General features: G+C 40.4%; 1 protein-coding gene and 1 long non-coding RNA gene across 3 annotated transcripts in view; both read left to right on the forward strand.

The window, feature by feature from the left end:
* VMP1 (vacuole membrane protein 1) overlaps positions 1 to 26,592 on the forward strand; it is a 268,295-nt gene that overhangs the window by 80,333 nt on the left and 161,370 nt on the right. The window contains exon 1 of one of the 2 annotated variants that reach the window (XM_073572978.1): positions 494 to 622. The exons of the other annotated variant lie outside the window; for it this stretch is intronic. Coding sequence (XP_073429079.1) covers positions 563 to 622 — 60 coding nt within the window. The 5' untranslated portion in view covers positions 494 to 562. Of the gene's footprint in view, positions 1 to 493; positions 623 to 26,592 lie in introns of those variants that run through there. 2 annotated transcript variants of the gene reach the window in all.
* Positions 14,102 to 17,123, forward strand: LOC141087466 (uncharacterized). Its single transcript, XR_012231659.1, has 2 exons — positions 14,102 to 14,850; positions 15,683 to 17,123. It is a non-coding gene; the product is annotated as an uncharacterized lncRNA (long non-coding RNA).

Consider the following 26,592-nt stretch of genomic DNA (forward strand, 5'->3'; position numbering starts at 1 on the left):
GTCACGAAGAGTACCATTTCCCGATGGATCAGAGAAGCCATTCGTTTAGCCTACTCCGCAAAAAACGAAGATCCTCCAGGGAACATCAGGGCGCATTCCACCAGGGCAATGGCAACTTCTTGGGCAGAAAAGGGAGATGTTCCGATTGAAACTATATGTAAGGCGGCAGTTTGGTCATCCCCTTCTACCTTTTATAACCACTATAGACTAGATCTTTCATCAGCCTCTGACTTAAGCTTTGGCCGGACTGTCCTTGACACAGTGGTCCCATCCAGGTGATGGTCTCTGGAATCTCTCCAGTGGGTGCTGTCGTGGCGAAGAGTAAAAAGCCGGATTACTTACCGGTAATGCTCTTTTAATGAGTCCACGAAAGCACCCGCTCACTTCCCCCCCTAGAGATATCAATAGTTAAAGTATATTAACCAAATAATGGATAAGAAAGATGTTAAAATAAGAGAACATTGCCTAATCCTTGGCGGTCCTTCTGGTACTCTGAAACGTAAAACTGAGGAGGAAAGGCGGACCGCCCCTTTTATCTTTCCTGTAGGGTTTCCTGTTCCAAATGGGCGGATCCGATACCTCCAGTGGGTGCTGTCGTGGACTCATTAAAAGAGCATTACCGGTAAGTAATCCGGCTTTTTACAACAAAATTTACAAAACCATTTTTTTTATGGACCACATCATATTTAAAGTCATTTTGAGGGGTGTACATGACAGAAAATACCCAAAAGTGGCACCATTCTAAACACTAGACCCCTCAAGGTGCTCAAAACCACATTCAAGAAGTTTATTAACCCTTTAAGTGCTTCACAGGAACTAAAGCAATGTGGAAGGAAAAAATTAACATTTAACTTTTTTTTGCAAAAAATTTACTTCAGAACCATTTTTTTTTATTTTCACAAGTGTTAAAAGAGAAAATCAACCACAAAATTTGTTGTACAATTTCTCCTGAATACGCTGATACCCTATATGTGGGGGTAAACCACTTTTTCAGCACACGGCAGAGCTCGCAAGGGATGGAGCGCCGTTTGACTTTTTCAACGCAGAATTGGCTGGAATTGAGATCGGATGCCATGTTGCGTTCAGAGAGCCCTTAATGTGCCTAAACAGTTGAAACCTCCAACAAGTGACCCCATTTTGGAAACTAGACCCATTAAGGAACTTATCTAGATGTGTGGTGAGCACTTTGAACCTTCAAGTGCTTCACAGAAGTTTATAACGTAGAGCCGTGAAAATAAAAAATCCATTTTTTTTCCACAAAAATGATCTTTTCGCCCCCAAATTTTTATTTTTACAAGGGTAACAGGAGAAATCATACCCGCACAGTTGTTATGCGATTTGTCCTGAGTACGCCTATACCCCATATGTGGGGGGGGAACCACTGTTTGGGCGCATGGGAGAGCTCGGAATGGAAGGAGTGCCATTTTGGAATGCAGACTTTGATGGAATGGTCTGCGGGCATCATGTTGCGCTTGCAGAGCCCCTGATGGGCCTAAACAGTGGAAACCCCCCACAAGTGACCCCATTTTGGAAATTAGACCCCCTAAGGAACTTATCTAGATATGTGGTGAGCACTTTGAACCCCCAAGCGCTTCACAAAAGTTTATAAACGCAGAGCCGTGAAAATACAAAGTCTTTTTTTATTTCCACAAAAGTGATTTTTTTAGACCCCAATTTTTAGACCCCCAAAGTTGGCAAATAGTGGAAACCCATCAATTCTTGCTCCAACCCTAACACCAACACACCCCTAACCCTAATCCCAACCCTAACCCTAATCCCAACCCTAATCCTAATTCTAACCCTAATTCTAGTTCGCCCTAACCCTAATTCTAACCCTAGTCGTGACCCGAGCCCTAGCCCATGCACAACAATAACCCTAGCCTAACCCTAGCCCTAACCCTAGCCCTAACCCTAGCCCTAACCCTAGCCCAACCCTAGCCCAAACCTAGCCCAACCCTAACCCTAGCCCTAACCCTAGCCCTAACCCTAGCCCTAACCCTAACCCTAACCCTAATGGAAAACTGAAAAAAAAAATATTTTATTTCATTATATTGGCCTATATAAGGGAGTGATAAACGGGGGGTTATGTACTATTTTTTTTATTTTGATCACTATGATCCTTTATCATAGTGGTCAAAATAATGAATGGAATCTGCCAGCCGGAGCCGGCAGATTCCCGGCGGGCGCACTGCGCATGCGCCCGCCATTTTCAAGATGGCGGCGCCCATCGGAGGACGCCGGCGGGACGTGGGACCACCGGGAGGGGACGGAGGGCCACGGAGAGGTACCGGGGGGATCGGGGACCCTATTTCTCTCTCCTCTGATGTGCGATCACATCAGAGGAGAGAGAAATTAAATGTAAAATCGCGGCTTTTTTTTTTTTTGTGGTCGCCGTTATAGGGTTAATAACGGCAATCGCAAAAAACGACCGATTCATGTTCTCTGGGGTCTCGGCTACCCCTGGCAGCCGAGACCCCGGAGAAAATCCGACACTGGGGGGCGCTATTCACTTAAATCACAGTGCCGTGAATTAAGGGCGCTGTGGTTTTAGTACCCTTAATTACCGCCGTTAAAAGGCGTATCGGCGGTCGTTAAGGGGTTAAACAAAAAAAAAAACACAACTTGGTGATTTAATCCAACAGTGCCACCTTTTGGGATATGTAAGTAATGCAGATAAATGATCATGGACATGTCGGGGAAGCCAGTTGAATTCTACAATACTAATCAACATTACTACTTTGAATTGCGTGTTGAATCAAAAAAAGTCTCTTTATTCATTCACATTAAAAACATAATCACCATAATCTATGATACACAATCCTAAATCGAACAATCCCAATAATAAAGAATTTCATAAATTGTAAACTGAAGAGTAGCTGTCGTTTTACTTTTTTTTTTTTTTTGTCATAAATCGATAGTACATGAAAAAATAAGAAATGTATTCTATTTTATTAGATACATTTGCTTCTTTCCCCTGAACTGATTGATCATTCTCAAAACTTGTCAATTAATGGGTAAAATCTGTCCCAAAAGAACGCAGATTTTCCTATTACTGAGGTAGGAGATACCAGTTGGTGCTCAAAAGCTTCTGTGGGGAACTTCCAGCAGAATGGCTGCATTTTAAAAACCCTTTGGAGGAAGAAGCGGATAGCAGACACAAACTGAGGGTCACTTCCTATCTCTGCAATGGGAGATAACAGATTTTACCAATCAACTGAAACTAAAATATCAATTCAGGAAGAGAAAAACAATTTCTCTGATTAGATACCGTATATTACAAAGTTTCTTATTTTTATGTGTACTATTGATTTATTAAATAAAAATTACAAGTGTTACTTAAAAGCCTAGAGTGTGATATTGGGCATGGGAAAACTTTACCCTTTCAACAACGTCACCAAACGGGACTTGAAGCAATGCCCCACCAGTTCCTCTATCTACAGGTGCTGTAAAGTCAAACGTGTCATTACATTTGACCACCCTATAATATATGGCCATGTCTGCTAGCTAGAGGATTACCCCCCCTTTTTTCCGCTTTAATATTAGTTATTTCATTTTGGATATCTCCATTCAGGGAACGCGATCCACATCACATCCATAGTGGTGATAGAGTTTCATGTCTCTACGTTGTATCACGGTGGCGTTAGTTACATGTATCCACATTACATCAACAGTGGTGACAGTCACATGTCCCCCGTATCACATCCACAGTGGTGACAGTGCTTCACATGTCCGCACATCACATCCACAGTGGTGACAGAGCTTCACATGTCCCCATCTCGTATCCACAGTGGTGGCAGAGCTTCAAATATCTGCACATCACATCCACAGTGGTGACAGAGCCATCGTATGTCCCCACATCACATCCACAGCGGTGATAGAGCTTCACATGTCTCCACATCACATCCACAGTAGTGACGGAGCTTCACATGTCCCCACATCACATCCACAGTGGCGATGGAGCTTCACATGTCTCCACATCACATCCACAGTAGTGACGGAGCTTCACATGTCCACACATTACATCATCAGTGGTGATAGAGCTTCATATGTCTCCACACCACGTCCACAGTGGTGATAAAGCTTCACATATCCCCACATCATATCCACAGTGGTGACAGAGCTTCACATGTCCCCACATTACATCCACAGTGGTGACAAAGCTTCACATATTCCCACATCACATCAACAGTGGTGACAGAGCTTCACATGTCTCCACATCGCCTCCACAGTGGTGATAGAGCGTCACATGTCCCCACATTACATCCACAGTGGTGATAGAGCTTCACATGTCTCCACATCACATCCTCAGTGGTGATACAGCTTGACATGTCCCCACATCCCATCCACAGTGGTGATAAAACGTCACGTCTCCACATCACATCCACAGTGGCGATGGAGCTTCACATGTCCCCACATCATATCCACAGTGGCGATGGAGCTTCACGTGTCTCCACATCACCTCCACAGTGGTGACGGAGCTTCACATGTCCCCACATTACATCAGCAGTGGTGATAGAGCTTCATATGTCTCCGCCTCCACAGTGGTGATAAAGCTTCACATGTCCCCACATTACATCCACAGTGGTGACAGCTTCACATATTCCCACATCACATCCACAGTGGTGACAGAGCTTCACATATTCCCACATCACATCCACAGTGGTGACAGAGCTTCACGTATTCCCACATAACATCCACAATGGTGACAGAGCTTCACATATTCCCACATAACATCCACAGTGGTGACAGAGCTTCACATGTCCTCCCATTACGTATACTGTAAGGTGAAGTGTCTATAGTGATGTGTGTGACAGGCGGATAGATGTTATACTCCCCTGCTGCCTCACACTGTGTTCTGTATGGGGTGGCTGAAGGGGTGGCCTGGCAGAGACTGTTGACCATTATGACCAATCTCTGCCAGACAGGAAAACTCTACTGAGTGAGCAGCTCCTCCAGAATCAGGAGACAGCTGCTCACCAGACTAAGTGCGCTATCTAGGACACCATGCAGAATTCAGACAGGGAGAATATTACAAACTGTCAGCATTCTGCATCCTAGGTACATGCAAATTATACAGAAAGCCCGGACAACTCTTTTATTGGGAAACTTTAGCAGCTCTGTGGCTTAGTTTAAGATAACTGATTTTTATATATGTAGCTTGCGGGGGGGCGGCAAATTATTTGAAACTCTCTAGTTTGTCAGTAAAGTTCTGTATTTGGAATTCTTATAATGGAACTGAAAAACCCAGTTCATGCAGAACAGGGATCCATTGCATGATGTACGCAAATAATGCCCTAGGGACCTCATTGGCTAAAATTGTGTCTGTTGGTTTAAAAATAAAAAAATCAATGAAGCATGCTGAACTTTTATTTTTGGTATAAATGACAGAACCAGAAAAGAGCCTCTGGTGTAGACTTAATTATAGCCTTAACGTATAACTGTTATTTCAGGTGAATTTTCAACAGGATATCCATGTATTTCTCTTCATCCTTTTCCATCCCCCACCCACTCCGCTAACCATAGATGTTTATGAGCACTAACTGTCAGTTCCTATCTCAATGAGATAAAAATCTGTCTTCAGTGAAGACAGACTTTTGGCTGGTTTCACATTTGCATTTGGAGGTGCAGCGAACGCTCGCTGTGAAGCTCTGCCCCCTGCCGCGTGTCCTCCGGTCAGCTCCGCTTATGGGCGCATGCCGCTACATGCGGCCTGCATACCCTATCTTTAGCATTGTGTACGCAGGCCATGCGCAGGTATGCTTTTGCCGCTGCATACGTCGTTTTGACGGTGCGGCGACCTGCGTCAAACGCAACGTGTTGCATTTTGGTGCGCTCGCCGCACCGTCAAAAGGACACATGCGGCGGCAAAAGCATAGCTGCGCACGGCCTGCGTACCCAATGCTAAAGATAGGGTACGCAGGCCGCATGCAGCGGCATGCGCCCTTAGGCGGCTGATCGGAGGAGGCGTGGCGAGTGTCCACCGCCTCCAAATTCCAATGTGAAACTAGCCTAACTGATGATTTGAGAGTGAGTGATCCATCCAGGAGGGGATTGAAACATTTTTCTATAATTAATATATTACAAATGTCTTATTTTCAGTCGTACTTTTGAATTAGGGGAAAAATGAAAACAGATTGCTTTTTAATAATTTTTTTCCCTTTTGGGGGAAGAGTAGGGATTCTGTACTTCTTGAAAATTTGTCTTGCTTTTTATATATGTGATTTTTATAGAACATAAAAACCATGCTATGTTATAATATCTAATATCCTGGACCTGTTGAAGCGTCTGTGTACGCGAAACGGCTGTCGTCCGTCTTTTTTCCCCGCATGCCTCACGTTATCTGCCCGCCCTTTATTGTGTGACCTTTAATGGTTGAATAAAGAAACACTGCACTGAAAATCTGGGTGAGTGCCACATCTTTTTCCTTCTTTTATAAAGTTATAATATCTAATATCAGACTATTTGCTAGTGTTGTTGCCTCTGTTTCCTGTTGTCAGGGCCAGGATGATGTGTAGGACAGTGTAGGCACCTGTGATGGATGCTATTAGCCCCTTTACTCCCAAGGGTGGTTTGCTTGTTAATGCCCGGGCCAGTTTTTACAATTCTGAGCACTGTCCTTTTATGAGGTAATAACTATGAAATGCTTCCATGGATCGTGGTGATTCTGACATTTGCTCGTGACATATTGTACTTCGTGTTGGTGGTAAAATTTCATTCATATAACTTACGTTTATTTGTGAAAAAAAAATGAAATTTGGCAAAAATTTTGAAAATTTTGCAATTTTCAAATTTGAATTTTTATGCCCTTAAATCACAGAGATACGGCACACAAAAAACTTAATAAGTAACATTTCCCACATGTTTACTTTACATCAGCACAGTTTTGGAACCAAAATTTTTTTTTGTTAGGAAGTTATAAGGGTTAAAAGTTGACCAGCTATTTCTCATTTTTACAACACCTTTTTATTTTTAGGGACCACATCACATTTGAAGTCACTTTGAGGGGTCTATATAATAGAAAATACCCAAAAGTGACACTATTCTAAAAACTGCACCACTCAAGGTGCTCAAAACCACATTCAAGAAGTTTTGTTAACCCTTCAGGTGCTTCACAGGAATTTTTTGAATGTTTAAAAAAAAAATGAACATTTAACTTTTTTTCACAAAAAAAATAACTTCAGGTCCAATTTTTTTATTTTACCAAGGGTAACAGGAGCTATTGGACTGCAAAAGTTATTGTGCAATTTGTCCTGAGTACGCTGATACCTGATATGGTGGGGGGGGGGGGGGGGGGGAACCACTGTTTTGGCGCATGGCAGAGCTCGGAAGGGAACGAGCGCCGTTTGACTTTTTCAACGCAAAATTGGCTGGAATTGTGATCGGGCGCCATGTCATGTTTGGAGAGCCCCTGATGTGCCTAAACAGTGGAAACCCCCCACAAGTGACCCCATTTTGGAAACTAGACCCCCAAGGAACTTATATAGATAATATATGGTGAGAACTTTGAACCCCCAAGGGCTTCACAGAAGTTTATAACGCACAGCAGTACAATTAAAAAATCATATTTTTTCCACAAAAATGAGCTTTTAACTCCCAATTTTTATTTTCCCAAAGGTAACAGGACCCTAAAAGTTATTGTGCAATTTGTCCTGAGTACGCTGATACCCCATATGTGGGGGTAAACCACTATTTGGACGCATGGCAGAGCTTGGAAGGGAAGCAACGCTATTTGACTTTTTTGGCTGGAGTTGAGATCAGACGCCATGTTGCGTTTGGAGAGCCCCTGATGTGCCCAAACAGTGGAAACCCCCCAATTCTTACTCCAACCCTAACCCCAACACACCCTTAACCCTAACCCTTACTCTAGCCCTAACCCTAATAGGAAAATGGAAATAAATATATTTTTTTTAATTTTACTTTTTTCCCTAGCTAAGGGGGTGATAAAGGGAGGTTTGAATTACTATTTATGGCGGGTTTTTATGTTTGGCAGCTGTCACACGCTAAAAGATGCTTTTTATTGTAAAAATAGTTTTTGCATCGCCATATTTTGAGAGCTATAATTTTTCTGTATTTTGACCCACAGAGTCATGTGAGGTCTTATTTTTTCATCACTTTTTATTCCGATTTTTGGGACACAGAATGAACAAAAACCAGCATTTCATGAATTTCTTTTTGGGGGTGCGTTTACACCGTTCTGTGTGTGGTAAAATTGATAAAGCGGTTTTGTTCTTCGGGTCAGTACGATTACAGCGATACCTCATTTATGTCTTTTTTTATGTTTTGGCGCTTTTATACAATAAAATCAATTTTATATAAAAAAAAATTATTTTTGCATTGCTTTATTCTGCGAGCTATAACTTTTTTATTTTTTCGCTGATGACGCTGTGTGGCAGCTTGTTTTTTGTGGGACAAGATGACGTTTTCAGCGGTACCATAGTTATATACATCTTTTTGATCGCGCGTTATTAAATAGCACTTTTTTTTGGCGGTATGATGATAAAACATTGTTTTTTGCTTTGGTTTTTTTTTAAGGGGTTCACTAAAAGGGATAACTAGTGGGACAGTTTTATAGGGCGGGTCGTTATGGACGTGGCGATACTAAATATGTGTACTTGTATTGTTGTTTTTTTTTATTTAGAAAAAAAAGAATTTATTAGGGAATATTTTTTTTTATTTATTTTGGGATTTTTAATAAATTGTTATTACACGTGTTTTGGTTTTTTTTTTACTTTATTATATTGTCTCGGGGGGGGGGGTGGGACACATCACTGTCATGTGTCAAATCGCTGATCTGACACTTAAAACAGCGCTGTGTCTGACCAGCGATCTGACAGGAGCTGCTACGGGCTTCCTCATGCCTGCTTTCAGTAGGCAGTGAGGAAACCACCTCCCTGCAGGACCCCGAAGGCCCCCGCAGCCATATTGGATCCGGGGGCCTGCAGGGAGGAGGACTCTCGGAGCGACGCAGCACATCGCGCTGCTCCGAGGGTCCCAGGGAAGCACGGAGGGAGCCCCCTCCCTGAGCGCTTCTCTCCTATGCCCCCGGAACACTGCGATCATGTTTGATCGCAGTGTGCCAGGGTTTAATGTGCCGGGGGCGGTCCGTGACCGCCCCTGACACATAGTGCCAGGTGTCAGCTGTGATAATCAGCTGACACCCGGCCGCGATCAGCGGTGCTCCCCCCGTGACCGCCGCTGATCGCGTGTGACGTAATATTCCGTCCTTGGGACTTACAGTTGTGGCCAAAAGTATTGACACCCCTGCAATTCTGTCAGATAATACTCAGTTTCTTCCTGAAAATGATTGCAAACACAAATTCTTTGGTATTACTATCTTCATTTAATTTGTCTTAAATGAAAAAACACAAAAGAGAATGAAGCAAAAAGCAAAACATTGATCATTTCAAACAAAACTCCAAAAATGGGCACCCATCAGCCTAATACTTGGTTGCACAACCTTTAGCCAAAATAACTGCGACCAACCGCTTCTGGTAACCATCAATGAGTTTCTTACAATGCTCTGCTGGAATTTTAGACCATTCTTTGGCAAACTGCTCCAGGTCCCTGATATTTGAAGGGTGCCTTCTCGAAACTGCCATTTTTAGATCTCTCCACAGGTGTTCTATGGGATTCAGGTCTGAACTCATTGCTGGCCACCTTAGAAGTCTCCAGTGTTTTCTCTCAAACCATATTCTAGTGCTTTTTTAAGTGTGTTTTGGGTCATTGTCTTCCAAGACCCTTGACCTCTGAGGGAGACCCAGCTTTCTCACACTGGGCCCTACATTATGCTGCAAAATTTGTTGGTAGTCTTCTGACTTCATAATGCCATGCACACGGTCAAGCAGTCCAGTGCCAGAGGCAGCAAAGAACCCCAAAACATCAGGGAACCTCCGCCATGTTTGACTATAGGGACCGTGTTCTTTTCTTTGAATGCATCTTTTTTTCTCCTGTAAACTCTATGTTGATACCTTTGCCCAAAAAGCTCTACTTTTGTCTCATCTGACCAGAGAACATTCTTCCAAAACGTTTTAGGCTTTTTCAGGTAAGTTTTGGCAAACTCCAGCCTGGCTTTTTTATGTCTCAGGGTAAGAAGTGGGGTCTTCCTGGGTCTCCTACCATACAGTCCCTTTTCATTCAGACGCTGATGGATAGTACGGGTTGACACTGTTGTACCCTCGGACTGCAGGGCAGCTTGAACTTGTTTGGATGTTAGTTGAGGTTCTTTATCCAACATCCACACAATTTGCGTTGAAATCTCTTGTCAATTTTTCTTTTCCGTCCACATCTAGGGAGGTTAGCCACAGTGCCATGGGCTTTAAACTTCTTGATGACACTGCGCACGGTAGACACAGGAACATTCAGGTCTTTCGAGATGGACTTGTAGCCTTGAGATTGCTCATGCTTCCTCACAATTTGGTTTCTCAAGTCCTCAGACAGTTCTTTGGTCTTCTTTCTTTTCTCCATGCTCAATGTGGTACACACAAGGACACAGGACAGAGGTTGAGTCAACTTTAATCCATGTCAACTGGCTGCAAGTGTGATTTAGTTATTGCCAACACCTGTTAGGTGCCACAGGTAAGTTACAGGTGCTGTTAATTACACAAATTAGAGAAGCATCACATGATTTTTCAACAGTGCCAATACTTTTGTCCACCCTCTTTTTTATGTTTGGTGTTGAATTATATCCAATTTGGCTTTAGGGCAATTCTTTTTGTGTTTTTTCATTTAAGACAAATTAAATGAAGATAATAATAACAAAGAATTTGTGTTTGCAATCATTTTCAGGAAGAAACTGAGTATTATCTGACAGAATTGCAGGGGTGTCAATACTTTTGGCCATAACTGTAGGTCCCAGGTCACATGGGCGGAATATTACGTCCAATGTAGGAAAGGGGTTAAACTGTAGACACTGGGGGGAAAGTCCCGGTTAGGCCGGGATCACACGTGAGAAACGCGTCCGAGTCTCGCATGTTAATACCTAGCACTGCCACTGGCACTCGGATCAGAGTTTACGGTCGCAAAGCAATACATGCAGCCGCAGGCTCCGCTCCCGAGTGACGCTGGCAGTGCCGGGTATTAACATGTGAGACTCGGCCGTGTTTCTCACGTGTGATCCCGGCCTTAATCTGGACAACTTCATCTGATCACCACTGCACCTTGCCCAGCTGGTCCCACTTGCACATCAAGTGTCATAGTATAATGAGCGCTTCTCATGCACTACGGGGCAGTGCTCATTGGTTGTAGGTCAGAGCCTGAAGCGCAGTCAGAGCCAGGATCTGCATGACGGCATCTGATTTCTTCAATTGGCACAGAGTGAGGGGGTGAGGAGGCCAAGGTCTGGCACTGACTGCAAGGAGAAATGCTGCCATTCAAAAAAAACTAATGCTGGCAGAGCAGTTGTGTTGTAGAATGGCAGCTTTCCCTACTTATTAGGCTTTCCCTCAGTCCCCACACTTTCGCTCTTTTGCTGACCTTTAAGCTCTGCCTCAATGCTGTCCAATGCTCAGCATTTACCCTGCTCCTCTACACCAACTGATCTAGCCCAAGTAAGTTATTTGATTCTTTCTACCAACTTTGGCGACTAGGGGGAACATCTTGTATATTAAGTCATTAAAGGGGTTGTTCAGTTAAAAAAAACAAACAAACTGTGATTGGTGGGGTCCCCGTTGATTTGGCAAATGAGGAACTTTGTATGCCTGTTACAAAATCCTGTGGCAAGCCATGCACCCAACCTCCATTCCATTCATTTCCTATGGGGCTTTTGGAAAAAGTGAAGTGCAGTTCTCATCAGTTCTATGGGAATTGGATGGAGCAGCCATTGAGACTGTGCACTGCCTCTTCGTTTTAACTGGTTTAAACGTTCCCCATTGTGTTAATCAGTGCAGGTTCCAGAAGTCAGACTCCCATCAGTCAACAATCTATTGGATAAGTGATCACTTGTATCAATGGACAACCGTTTAAGCTTGTATTTAGTGCTATGACAAATTTTTAGAGCTGAGTAAATCTAGACATGGGGAAACAGAGCGCATAGTAGGGTGATACCCTATGGAGGCAGAGTAGGATAGTGCTGGATGCGCTCATCTGGTGAAGTTATGACAGGCATGAAGAAAAACAGCGTCTGCCCCCCGGGCTGGGGGATAAATCCTCCAGGAGATCTTGGATCTAGTTGGATGAACACGTAAGGTGGGCTGTGCTGCTGGAGAAAATAAATTCTTCAGAAATTATAAGAATAAGATTTTCTAATCACTACGTGTTTCAGTTCTGTACTGGTGTCTTTAGTGTTTTTTTTTCTCATTCATACACTTAGTCCTGATGAAGAAGACAATAGAACCACAGTTCTCTACATATTGCCTTCTGAATTCTTCCGTCATAATTTGTGGAAACTACTATTGGTGTCTTCAGCAGCACAAAAAGGTCAATTTTCCTCTTTATCCTCCTTTTCATTAACATTTCTTTTATGCTAATTACAGCCTTCGTGACTTTTCTTAGGTTACTGTCACACTTAGCGATGCACCAGCGATCGCGAACAGCGATATGACGCGGTCAGGATCACTGGTGCATCGCTAAGTGGTCGCTAGTCAGCTGCCACACAGGCAGATCTCACCAGCGACATAGCAGCGGTCGGGGGTCGCTACTTACCATTCAGACGCGGCGATCCTGACGTCCTCCCGCCCGCGTCCACGCATCACTCGTCGGCGCCACAGGAAGCCCAGCAGGAAGCTGGCGACGAGAAACGGCTCAGGCAGTTCTCGAACGATCAGCGATAACCAGCGGGGGAGCCGGTCGGAGGTAAGTATCAGACATAGCGATATCGCTAGCAATATCGCTATAACGTCACAAAACCAGTATCGCTTAGTGTGACAGGCCCTTTATTCTTGCACTTCTGTCTGCCCTGTTACTTTTCTGTAGGCTACTCACTAGGTCTTTTCTTGGATCATAGCTTGCCATGATTACATTATTGATCCCATTTTCTGATGTAGACATGGATAAACATTGTAAGACTTTGTGGGACAAAAAAATAAAATAAAACAATGAGCAGCCAGCTCACCTCCAGTAATATGTTGTGAGATCCTCATTGTACAGGATCCTCATTAACTAAATGTCCAGATTAGCATAAGATGACCAAAATATTCCAGCTAGATGAGGATTGTAAACATTTAAAATTTACTTTGGTACTAAAAAATTGTCCAAAAGGTATCAGAAGAGGAAACCAACACGTTTCAAATGCAAGCATTCATTCTTGGACATGCCAAGACTATGTTTGCATCTGTATTTCTTTTTCTGAGATACATTTTGGACAATTAAGTTTTTAATAATATAAAAAATATCCTCCAAGTTGAAATATTTTTGGAAACAAAGGCTTCCTTCCCAGAACCTTTTAAATTGCAACTGTGACATAATTACCTCACTGGCCCAGTAGAGGGCAATATATCACTGTTGTACATCTTACAGGTCCACCAGTTCACTTATAATACATTAGTCTACTGTACAAAATAATAGGCCACAGTTGGTAGTGTATATGGCTAAACAATATTACTAATATTTTGTACTTTATTGTAATGCACGTTTAGTTAAAGGTTGCATTAAACATCCGTTGGGCAGAATATAGTATAGAATATGTGCTTACTAAGTCACAATAGTTTTCAGTGGGAATTTATTTCAGTATTTAAAGAGTAACTGTTATTTACATTTTCGTCATAAATCAATAGTGCACGTGAAAATAAGCAACTTTGTAATATATCTTGTCAGAGAAATCTGCTTCTTTTTCCACCAGAACTGAACATTCTTTTTAAAAATTCTCAATTTAAGGGTAAAATCTGTATTCAGTGAAGACATATTTACATTACTGAGATAGGAGATGACAGTTTGTGCTGATAAAATTCTATGGAGACAGGTGGGGGAGGAGCTATGTCTCTAGCTCCTCCCATCTACATAGGAGATGGCAGCTGTTACTGATAGGATTCTATCAGTAACAGCTGCCATCTCCTATGTAGATGGGAGGAGCTAGAGACATAGCTCCTCCCCCACCTGTCTCCATAGAATTTTATCAGCACAAACTGTCATCTCCTATCTCAGTAATGTAAATATCTGCCTTCACAGAATACCTATTATACTCACAAATTGAGAATTTTGTAAATTAATAATTAGTCCTGGTAGAGGAAAAAAAAGCTGATTTGTATGTTAAAGGCTCATACTCACGAGAGACTCGCACGACTCTCATGCGAGTCTATCACATGAAAACCCGGCACTCAGACTGGAGCGTGCGGCTACATGCATTTCTATGTAGCTGCACGCTGCGGTCTCAGTGCTGGCAGCTGTGCCAGGTTTTCACGTGAGAGACTCGCACGAGAATCGAGCCCTAAGAATATATTACAATGTTTCCTCTTTTTAATGTTTACTATTGATTTATGAAATAAAAATTAAAAAGATGGTTACTCTTTAAGGATGTAAATCTTATTATGATATGTATGAGTAAAGCTGCTCCTTCTCTACTCTCTGGGAGTGATCTGCTAATTAAGTAGGATCGCCTACAGGAAATTCAAATTCCTTGTAACTTCCCTGTCAGTCAGCAAATACGGGTTTTACAAGAGCTTTCAACAACGTCATAAAGTGTTAACATGGACAAACAGCTGCACCCAAGCCAAAGATCGCCATGTCCAATGCAAAGCCGTGATAGGAATGGTGTAAAGCACGCCGTCACCGGACACTAGTTGTGTTCTCTGGAGAGACAAATTGCATCTCACTGCTGGGCAGTCTGATGATCGATTGTCCGTTTGGTGATTGCCTGGAGCATTCTAACTATTGGAATAGATAGTATCTGCTGGAAGATTTGGTAGAGGAGGCATATCGGTATGAGACTGACTTTTTGGCATTTTATTCTTCTATCTTTATATATGAGTTTGCTACGGAAGTCATGTCATACAACATCAGTACTTAACCTCACAAAGTCCCACAGACACACTTCAAAATCTTTATGGCTCAGCTTTCTAGAAGAGCGGAGGCTGTTATTGATTCAAAAAGAGGCTCCACTTTATACTAACAAGAAGGTCAAATAGGAAGGATGCCCTAGTGTCAGCAGTTTATTTATCGTACTTTCATAGCGCCTCCAGAGTCATCACTGTCCCCATTGGGGCTCACAATCAAAATTCCCTATCAGTATGTCTTTGGAATGTGGGAGGAAACCCATGCAAACACGGGGAGAACATACAAAGTTCTTGAAGATTTTGTTCCTTGGTGGGACTTGAACCCAGGACCCCACCACTGCAAGGATACAGTGCTAACCACTGAGTCACCACACAGATCCCTTACTACATTTTTCATTTCTATTCAGGCTATAATGTTCTGTATAAAAAAGTAAATGCAGAAATTAATGGTAATTTGCTTATTGCTGCCTCTCCGGTATCTGTACAAAGAAAGCCAGGGTTGTGGCTGCCTGGGATCTAGTGTAGCTAATATATGCTTTAGACAATATTTCCTGGTTTGTGGTTTAGCTGTTTTTATATAGAGGTTTGATATGTTGTATGCAAAACATAACATATAAAACATGACTTAAGACCTCTAATGAATGGTAAGCTAACACAACTGTATTATTTTACATTATTTCTCTTGGCCCATTTGAATGAACGCAAGGATGAATAATCTAAGCAGTAAATTTGATATTTAATCTGTCTTTGAAAATCAGGATGTGTAAGAAAGCAAGGCTCTGAATACAGCAACGCGGATAGGTACTTTCATAACCATGGACAATATTACGTGATGAATAACTCCATTACAGAAGATCACATCCCACACTGACATCAGGGCTTTTACTCATTATGGAGCATCGTGAATCATCATCATCGTGGATTAAACATCTGTTTTGGTCAAGTGGAAAATTAGCTTGTATAAAGTCTTTTCTTTTTTTGTTTGTTTTTTTTTAATTTTCTGTTTGTAATTTGCAAATGTGACAGACAAACATGAGTAAATCGGTTATACTGGGTTTTCAAGACGATAATGTGTCACGAGACAAAAATTGCCACAGTCTGGAAAGAAGCGCTGCATCATCCTCATCTAATGTCTCTTCTTTTTTTTTTTTTTTTTTAATCTATATACCATAATGGACATTGTGTAGGTACTATGTCTATAGTGGGCAGCGCTGGGGTCATCGGTTCAAATCCCACCAATACCAACATCTGCAAGGAGCTTGTATGATCTCTCCGTATTTGCCTGTGTTTCCTCCGGGTTCTCCGGTTTCCTCCCACACTTCAGACATACTGATAGGGAATCTAGATTGTTAGCCCCAATGGGGACAGTGATGATGATTACGACTGTAAAGCACTGCGGAATAAGATAGCGCTATATAAGCAATGCGTAATAATAATATAGAATAGCTGGCTCGACAGATGACCCAACTGTAAAGTACGGGTGCTTCATCGTCTCCAATCCGTTTTTGGCTCTAACATTATTTCAGTCGAAACAATACATAATGATCCTACAGCTGTCTCAGGCTTTCCTTACATTCCTATTATCTGCAGTCTCTTTTCTTGGCCAGGTATGCTGCCTTTACCATAGGAATAAATACATTTTTCCTTGTTAAAGAAAGAGGGTCTTTAAGTCAAAAACTCACTAAGAACAGTGAAAACTCTTCAAGACAACTGGCCAAAATTGCATAAAAATACAATATTCTATGAGAGTGGCTTTGTTAGGCTAATACGCACATAATAAAGGAGATGTCACTCCATGACATAAACATCTGGTCTACACCAGGGTGTGTGTGTGTTTTTTTTCTTTTTTTTTTTGTACCAATTTTCCATTTTTATTTATTCTTTTTAATACAGCTTAATGCTATTTTTGGTGTGTAGAGTTGACACAAAATGAATTTATAGTGCTTTACCACGAGTTTGTTACTGTCTTCACTGATAGAAATGAAACGATAACACATGGTCAACATCTTCGAAGCCAAAGTTTAGGAGGCTTTTATTGTGTTTTGTCTCTGGGCTTGTATCCCTAGAGACCACTAGTACATCAGTTCATCCCTGTCTTTTAGTTTCAAGATCCCTTATTTTGTGCTGACTCGCAAACTATTTACTTTTTAATGGATTGTTCCAACTACTTAGAATAAAGCTGCCTCTCCAGACAACTGATCCCTGCTGGTCCAGCGTCTTACTCTCCTACAATGTACTTGTAATTCATGGTTTAGCATACAGTCAGCTAGAGTGGTTGTAGTCATTGTATTGTCTAGCTTATAGTGTGTGTGTAAGGGGATGGTCTTAGGCGGACATATTGAAAGGATTTCTTATCTATGTCTTGTCACCTTCAGTATTTGATATCAGTATTTGTAAGCCAAAACCAGGAGTGGGACAATCAGAGGAAAAGTATAATAGAAACACGTCACCACTTCTGCATTTATCACTCACTTCTGGATATCAATTATAAATAGTGATGTACATATACGTACCCACAAGTCGCGGCTCAGAAATCGGTGCGCTGGGGGGTTCATAAGTATGCAGTCACACAGAGTGACTGCAGACTTATCGGTTTGGACAACCCCTTTAGTCACCTTTCATATTCACGTTCTCATGCTCCTTGTTAATTCGATCTGCTAGAGGATTATCTGTACACAATTCAGAGGAACAATTCTAGGGAATATTTCCTTTGTACCAAGGTCAGGGGGCTGTCTCCAGAGTGATGACTGTGTTAATAAAAATGGTTTTCTGCCTTTACAGTAAATGAAAGAGTACAACCAGATATCCTTTCTGTTGAATTGTGGTCATTTTTTGTATTTAATTAATCTAGGTTTGGGTCCACTACTCTACTACTCTATAGTACTACACTGCGTGCAGAATTATTAGGCAAGTTGTATTTGAGAAGATTCTTTTTGTTATTGAACAAAAACAACTGTGTTCTCAATCAACCCAAAAGACTCATAAATATCAAAGCTTAAGATTTTTGGAAGTTGGAGTGGGTTTTTTTAGATTTGGCTATCCTAGGATATCTGTTTTTTCAGGTAACTATTACAGTGCAGAATTATTAGGCAACTTAATAAAAACCAAGTATATACCCATCTCACTTGTTTATTTTCACCAGGTAAACAATAGAGCAGCAAAAAATTTAGAAATATACATTTCTGACATTCAAAAACAAAAAAAAATCAGTGACCAAGTTGAGCTTCACTCCATCTTCCACCCGAAAAGGTCCCACAAGTCCATCTTTGATGATACCAGCCCATACCAGTACCCCACCTCTACCTTGCTGTCGTCTGAGTCGGAGTGGAGCTCTCTGCCCTTTACTGATCCAGCCATCTGGCCAATCAAGAGTCGCTCTCATTTCATCAGTCCATAAAACCTTAGAAAAATCAGTCTTAAGATATTTCTTGGCCCAGTCTTGACGTTTTATCTTATGTTTCTTGTTCAAAGGTGGTCATTTTTCAGCCTTCCTTACCTTGGCCATGTCCCTGAGTGTGGCACACCTTGTGCTTTTTGATACTCCAGTAACGTTGCAGCTGTGAAATATGGCAAAACTGGTGGCAAATGGCATCTTGGCAGCTTGATGCTTGATTTTCCTCAATTCATGGGCAATTATTTTGCGCCTTTTTTTATCAACACGCTTCTTGTGACCCTTTTGGCTATTTGCCATGAAACGCTTGATTGTTCAGTGATCACGCTTCAAAAGTTTGGCAATTTCAAGACTGCTGCATCCCTCTGCAAGACATCTCACAATTTTTGACTTTTCAGAGTCCGTCAAATCTTTCTTCAGACCCATTTTGCCAAAGGAAAGGAAGTTGCCTAATAATTAAGCACACCTTATATAGGGTGTTGATGTCATTAGGCCACACCCCTCCTCATTACAGAGATACAAATCACCTGATTTACATAATTGGCAGTTGGCTTTCAAGCTTATACAGCTTGCAGTAGGACAACATGTGTAAAAAGGATGATGTGATCAAAATACTCATTTGCCTAATTCTGCACACAGTGTACTACTACAACTACTGCTCCCTATTATATTGGATGGCTGCTGTTTACTGCTACTAGCACAACTGCTACTACTCTCTATTATATTGGATGGCTGCTGTTTACTACTACTAGCACAGCTACTACTCTCTATTATATTGGATGGCTGCTGTTTATTACTACTACTACTACTCGCTATTATATTGGACCGCACTCGGATGGTAGCCCAGTGCTGTCCAATTGTCAGAGTGAACAAGGTAGACATATAGTGTGTGTGTGTATATATATTTTATATTTACACATATGTCCATGAGCGAGAAGAACGGATGATACTCGGACCACACTCTGATATCAAAATTTGATCAGAATTATCTGTCCAATTATCTTGTATTTGGAAAAATCGGACATTTGAATATGCTCTAAGGCTTTATTCACACATCAGTATTTTTGCTCAGTATTTCATCAGTATTTGTATGCCAAAACCAGAATTGTCTCCAAATCACAGAACATTTGTCAATCTTTCAATTATAGTTTTTCTCTGTAAATTCCACTCCTGGTTTAGGCATAAAATAGTACTGTAAAATACTGACGTGTGGATAAGCCCTTAAGGTACTGTCACACTTAGCGATGCACCAGCGATCCCGACCAGCGATATGACGCGGTCAGGATCGCTGGTGTATCGCTAAGTGGTCGCTAGTAAGCTGCCACACAGGCAGATCTCACCAGCGACATCACAGGGGTCGGGGGTCGCTACTTACCTGTCAGTTGCGGCGATCCTGACGTCCTTCCACGTGTTGCTCGTCGGCGCCACAGGAACCTGGCGAGAACCGGCCCAGGTCGATCTTGCGCGATCAGCGATAACCAGCAAGGGAGCCGGTCGGAGGTAAGTATCAGACATAGCGATATCGCTAGCAATATCGCTATAACGCCACAAAATCAGTGGCGTTATAGCGATATCGCGTAGTGTGACAGGCCCTTAAGAGAGAGAAACGTATTAATTAGTTGACATACTTGGTACCTTGATGGAGTAAATGTTTTAGTAGGTAAGCAGGGGAATAAAAGGGTTATTGCAATGTTTTACCCCAAACTTTTGCTTTGCTCTAATTAGACTTAAATGCAATATTTGGCTATGATATGACTACTGCAGTGCTGCTTCTGTTCCTCTTTCCTTTTATCATATTAGTCATCAGCTATCATTTCACATATACAGGCCAAGGCATCATTTACAGAAAATGGAAAGCATCAAAATGTGCTACTTCTCGGTTTACATAGGATTGTATGGCAGTCAGAGGACTGACTTCCCTAACTGGGGCGGGGGGGGGGGAGCAAGTGACCAAAGGCCCTTATTAATCTCTCTTTGTGAGGACATGTGCCCATTGTAAGACATATAAAAGCAAGTCATGAATCAGCAAGGGCGCTCTGTGTATTCCGGGTATAACAATGAATGATCTTGTGATAGCTCGCTCATTGTGGTAGTAAAATGAAAAGGAGCTGTGCTGAGTTCCTCAGTATCACCCTTTCTGCTCTTTGTCTTTATTTGGTAGATGATGCCAGAATGAGTGTGGAATGAGTCACCCATTTCCTGGCAATGGCTTCCCTGGGGGGCCCAGGCATCTTTTTCACTCTCAGTACCTCCTATTGTTCAATCCACCTTTATAAAGAGTGCTATTTTTTTTTATCTTGTCTTATCTTACATTTTTATTGTTTTTTTCCACACTATGAATACATATACCTATAAGATCTAAAGTTCTTGATATTAAAGCTTTTTTTTCTTTTCAAGCTGCTTTGAAGTACCAGTATTTCAGAATATAGCAATTCAATTAACAGAATATTCTATATAAAAAATAACTTTGGCTTTAATAATAAAAAGTAACACTGTGCCTATAATACAAAAAAATCAGCAGAAAAAAAGCATATTTGCAAATATTCACTAACAAGGGATAATTGAATTTGAATATTTTAAAAACCTTAAACTTGTTTAAAAAATAAGTGACATTTGTCAAATACCGCATTTTTAATACGAGGTTTGACACTTTTTTCTGTTTTTGCCTCTCCTATTTTGACTAGTCCTATTTTTTTAAATGTTTTATTTATTTTTTCACTGTCAAGGCTACATAAAACTTATTGTGTACTTCAGAACTTATTGTTTGTAAAATAAAAAAAAATTTTTGGTTTAGTTTTTTTTTCCATTTTTATTTTCTGTTTCTTTCACACCAAATACCATGTGAATACCACATTGAGTGAATTCTTCAGGTTTATTACATGTATGTAATAAATGTATTTTATATTCAGATCTTTTAAGTTGTTTTTTTGTTTTGTGTTGGTGACTGTTTGCTTTATATTATTATTATTGCACACCAACATATTTATTATGTTTTTTTTGCGGGGTTGGAGGATGCACAATTTGTTACCCAGGAGATCACTCAAAGATCCAACTTTTTTTTTTTTTTGCCATTTTAATTATTTTCTCACACTGTAACTGGGGCATCCATAGGAACTCCAGTTACAAGGAAAAACATAAGTCACTGTCAGAACTGATCTTGGTCTGCTTTGACCCAGCAACTTTGCTGTGCTGGCAGAGACCTGGTGATCATCTTAGTGCATTGTCAATGCTCCTGTACATTACTTAAAGCTCCTTGGGCGCTATGTAGCCAGCCAAATAGAACACAGAAGCCATAATAAACAGCTTTTATCTTCTTCCCAGAGTCTCTGGATATGTCTGATTGCCATCAACCCATCCTGATCCTGCTGGATTGCAGGCGCTTTAATTCCATGTTGTAAATTTGCAAAAGTCATGGGGCTAAAGCCTAGGACCAAGTTCCATAAGTTTCCAGCATTTGTTTCTTAAGAGGTTAAATGTATTCTCTAATCTAAATATATTGAACTAGGCTTATCATTAGGTTGGTAGTATACATATGATTGACTGGATTACTTATTTTGAATATCAGAATGTCAGCATAATCTACATATAAAAATGAGAATTTTATGAGCGGTGCTGTAGATTGAGAGAATTGAACATAATGTATTTAAAACTTCCTTGTCCTTAATGCAGACATATTGTAATGGGCAGCTCTCTGAATATCAGAAGCAAAATAGGTACTTTGTTGCTCATTTGCATTTGGTATTGGTGGAGCTGCCTTTTCCTTTTTATTTTTACTGGATCTTGTTATTCTATGGGGCCGTGCACAATATTTTTTTTTTTTTTTTACCTTGGATAGACTGTACGTGGAAAAAAAATCGCTTCATGCTCGAGTTGGATCCCATATTTTGATCGCAGTCGGCCATGCAAGTCAGTGAGTCCTTAGAAACCATTGGAGTGCACTCTGATGACATCTGAGTGCAGTCCGATTACTGCGCATTCACAGAATGGAGAAGATAAAGACATTTTATTTCCTTCTGCTCATTTGGATCACGTTATGCTGGCACTCATGCAAATAACACTCTGATCAGAGTATAATTCGCATAATTGATCCAGTTTTCTCAGATGACAAAAATCTGCTTGTGAGCACCTAACTTACACTGACACAATTAAGCCTGTTGTAAACCATACAGGTTCAGGGGGTCCACAGTCAAGGCCATGTTTGTGCATTTTATGTGCAGGTTTTAAATGGATATAATTATTTGTTTGGGTTAGCCTACTTTCACATTTGGGGTATCACTAGTAAAAAATGCTTTTTGTCTTTTTTTGGGCATGAAAGTATTTACATAGAATTTTCAGTATATAGTGGAGAAATAGTCTTTTTGCATGGGCCATTTTCTTAAAGTTCTCCTTTTGTATTTGGTACATGCTGACGTTCACTTTGTGGTTTTATTTATGGTGCTCACTCAATTTATTCACTATATTTGCTTTTTTTCTTTAGTTTACACATTTAGTTAAATGTTCACAATTCATTTGACATAACACACTTCTATTATGTTAATAATGGCTACCCAACCCTTTAAAGGATCTGCTTGGAATTGGCAACCCATTTTTCCATAGATGGAAATTTCACCAAAAACATATGCTATTTTTTTTTTTTTTTATTTAAAATGTGTATGGATGTCTTGTGTGAACTGGGTTTCATAAACCACACTGCACGTAAAAATCCTACATGAGAACCTAAAGATCTGACAATTTATGGAGCAAAGCAATCTCTCACAAATATTTAAACATTTCCAGCATTTTTTTTATTAAATGTCTTCATGATTTTGAGCTTTAACATTTTAACATTGACCTTAGTCCTACCTTTTATCTTCCGTCCGCATATTTGCTATTTATTTATCTCCTTGCGAGTTTTTGACTTTATTGAGTTTGCTAGGATTTGTGACTAATGCAAAATTTAGTAATTTATTCTTCGGACCAATCAACAGTCTTGATGCTTTACTCGAGTCTTTACATTGGGTGGTTTTTTTTTTTTGTTTTTTTTTTAGTATTAAGCAAAATGGTTTACGAAAGTTGTGTCTCCCCAGATGAGTAACAAGGAATCTGATTTACATGGACATATAGTAGGAATACAATTTATTAATTTTGTCTATGCATTTTAAAGTTTGGGGCGAGTCAGACTGTCTGACTTACGCCAGTCATCCCAATGATTGCCTAATTCCATTTATAAATCACTCTGGAATTTATAGCAAATCACATACCAGTCTAACCTCAGGCTCCAGAGGGTCTCCAGCCAAAGTGTGGCAAGTGTTTCTCAGGTGAATCATGGTGGGAACAGCGATGTGTTCATTATCTGTGCTGTTTGCTAAGAAGAGGCAGTATTGGAGAGTTCACAAGTCATCCATTAGTAAACTAGCTTATTACAATGTGTTAATTTGATTTATTTCTGTTTTTTATTGTGTTATATTTTTTATAATGTTAAATAATTGTGTTATTCAGAAATGAAGGAAAAGTAGCCCATGTTGCGTGACTTTCACAACCTGTTGGAAATGTGCTCAGATCTTGATACATTTTATTACTAAGATTATGTTCCAACTGGCATCATTTTTTCTCTATACTTTTTTTTTTTTTTTTTTTTTTTTTAAAAGTAATTTTTTTAAATAATAAAATCTTGCCGTACTTCATTGTAATAGGATACGTCATCTGTCAAATTACAGCTTTTTTTTTATTGGGTAGAATAATACAAAAGAACTAGTAAATGTAAAGGATGCTTAACGGAACTGTGTGTGTACAGCCGAAGAAATTACCTAATCGTTCTAGTCCTAAAATTGTATGTATTTTTAAAAGGCTCTGTTCACACTAAAGGTACTGTCATACTTAGCGATGCACCAGCGATATGACGCGGTCAGGATTGCTGGTACATCACTAAGTGGTCGCTAGTGAGCTGCCACACAGGCAGATCTCACCAGCGACATAGCAGAGGTCAGGGGTCGCTACTTACCTGTCAGACAAGGCGATCCTGACGTCCTCCCGCCCGGCTCCACGCTCGTCGGCGCCGCAGGAAGCTGACGACGAGAAATAGTCCAGGACGTTCTCGCGCGATCAGCGATAACCAGCGAGGAGCTGTCGGAGGTAAGTATCAGACATAGCGATATCGCTAGCAATATCGCTGCTACGTCACAAAACCAGTGACGTTATAGTGATATTGCTTAGTGTGACAGGCCCTTAATGCCCTGGTTTCTGTATGTAACACAGTTATAACCAGTGTCTTGGATCCTTTTTTTAAACAGACTTCATTGACTTTATTGTGGTTTGTGGACGATCTGGAATTTGTGATAGCAAGAATAGAACTGAAGATTATTAACTTTAAAAATGCTAAAAATTCTAATGGAAGACAAAAATGATTGTCCATTGTGCATAAATGGGTACCTACTAATTTATCTGTCAAATGCACCTAAGTGTCTGAGTTTCGGCAGCTTTTTTGCTGCTCCTCAGCTTCACTTCCATGTTTATCACAACACAGGAGGGAGCCGCTATCTTTCTGCTAAACAATCCACCTTGCTGGACATCCCTTTTAACCCCTTCACAACCTTGGGATTTTCCGTTTTTTTTTGTTGTTGTTTTTGCTCCCCTCCCAGAGGCATAGCAAGAAGGGGAGCGTAGTTGTCCAATAATTCAGCACGCTAATAGTTGCCCATTAATCCTGCACACACAGATATTCTCTTTAGAAAGTCAAAACCTCACTTTCTTAAATATTCATGTTTATTAATCTTTTAGTTGACCCGACAGGACTGTTGTTCAAAACTAGTTGCCTAATAATTGTGCACACAGTGCATTTGTCTATAGCTGGTCATCAGGCTAATTAAAGGCTTCCAACATATTTATATGTGTTAGATTTGTGTGAGTAATATATAGTTTTGTATAATCCTATCGTATTTGCCAGCTTTTTTGAGACAGGTAATATATATATATATATATATATATATATATATATATATATATATATATATATATATATATATATATATAGACATATAAAACTCAAATGTGGGGCAGAATGACAAATTGTGTTCATATATTGCATTCGTATGTCAGGTCAATTTACTTTACTGACATATTTAGCAAATATATGTTGGGAGAACTGTATGTGCGCCACAAAGCTGAGTGGATATAGGTCAATTTTGGGTTGTGCTATTTTTTTTTTTTGGCCTACTAGACATTTCTTCTCCTAGGTTAAACGGTTATCCTCCTCTGAACATAATTGATGGTCTGTATGTCGTAATATGTTTAGCATAGTCTTCTTCTGACTCACCCTCTTTCTACTGACTTCATATCTCCTTATCATTCTCTCCATGTATGGTTTGTCTTATTTCTTCTTTCTCTCCTTCATTTGATCTGCTTTCTACAGCAGTAACCATCCATACCATTGCTCATCTCTAACTATTTAGGGTAGCCTTTCTTTCTCTAGATAATTTCACTTTTGCAAAAAATTCCGAATAAGTTATAGATCTCAAACTACTTTATAACTGAAGTCCTAGCTTTATTTGTAAGACATCTCTACATAGGTTGAATTACAGATCTCTGGCGCAGATTTTCCATCCATCCTAAATGTTCAGGTCCTAGGAATAGTATGTAGCTCGGTTCGTCCTTCCATCTCTCCACCCTAAATGTGCCTGTAGAAGTAATGCTACTAGGCTACTTCTGTTGACTTTTTCAGCTTTGCCCTTCTTTATGACACTTTGGGATTCCATTACAAGCAGACAACAGCATAGGTGTGGGGCGCTAATATAATGTGAGTGTATGTTTGTGTTTAAAAAAAAAAAATATCACAACTCAGCCTTGCAAAACATACAAAGTCGGTAGTGTCTACTTTTGTGATGGTCCTACATCTTTATTTTGTAACTTAACAACTTGGTCTGTGTATAAAATTCCTCTTGGAAGTTTCTGGTTTTAGAATAAAATAAAAAGCACAGAATGCAGAGTAGTTTCTTTAGTTTTAATATCTGACACATAATGGAACCAAGATGGACTCCGTACTAATCAATGATCTTCTTTTTGCAACAGATCTATCTTAGACATCAAATCTGTTCCTCACAATGAAACAGGCAAAGAGTGTCTAATTAGAAATGTGAACATAGCCTAAAAGGTATTTTTATTATTATTTATTTATATAGCACCATTAATTCCATGGTGCTGTACATGAGAAGGGGGGTTACATACAAAGTTATAGATATCGTTAACAGTAAACAAGTTTGCAATGACAGACTGGTACAGAGGGGAGAGGACCGTCCTTGCGGA

The sequence above is a fragment of the Dendrobates tinctorius genome, unplaced genomic scaffold, assembly GCF_039654945.1.
Source record: "Dendrobates tinctorius isolate UK_male_01 unplaced genomic scaffold, ASM3965494v1 ptg000007l, whole genome shotgun sequence".
Classification (NCBI taxonomy): domain Eukaryota; kingdom Metazoa; phylum Chordata; class Amphibia; order Anura; family Dendrobatidae; genus Dendrobates; species Dendrobates tinctorius.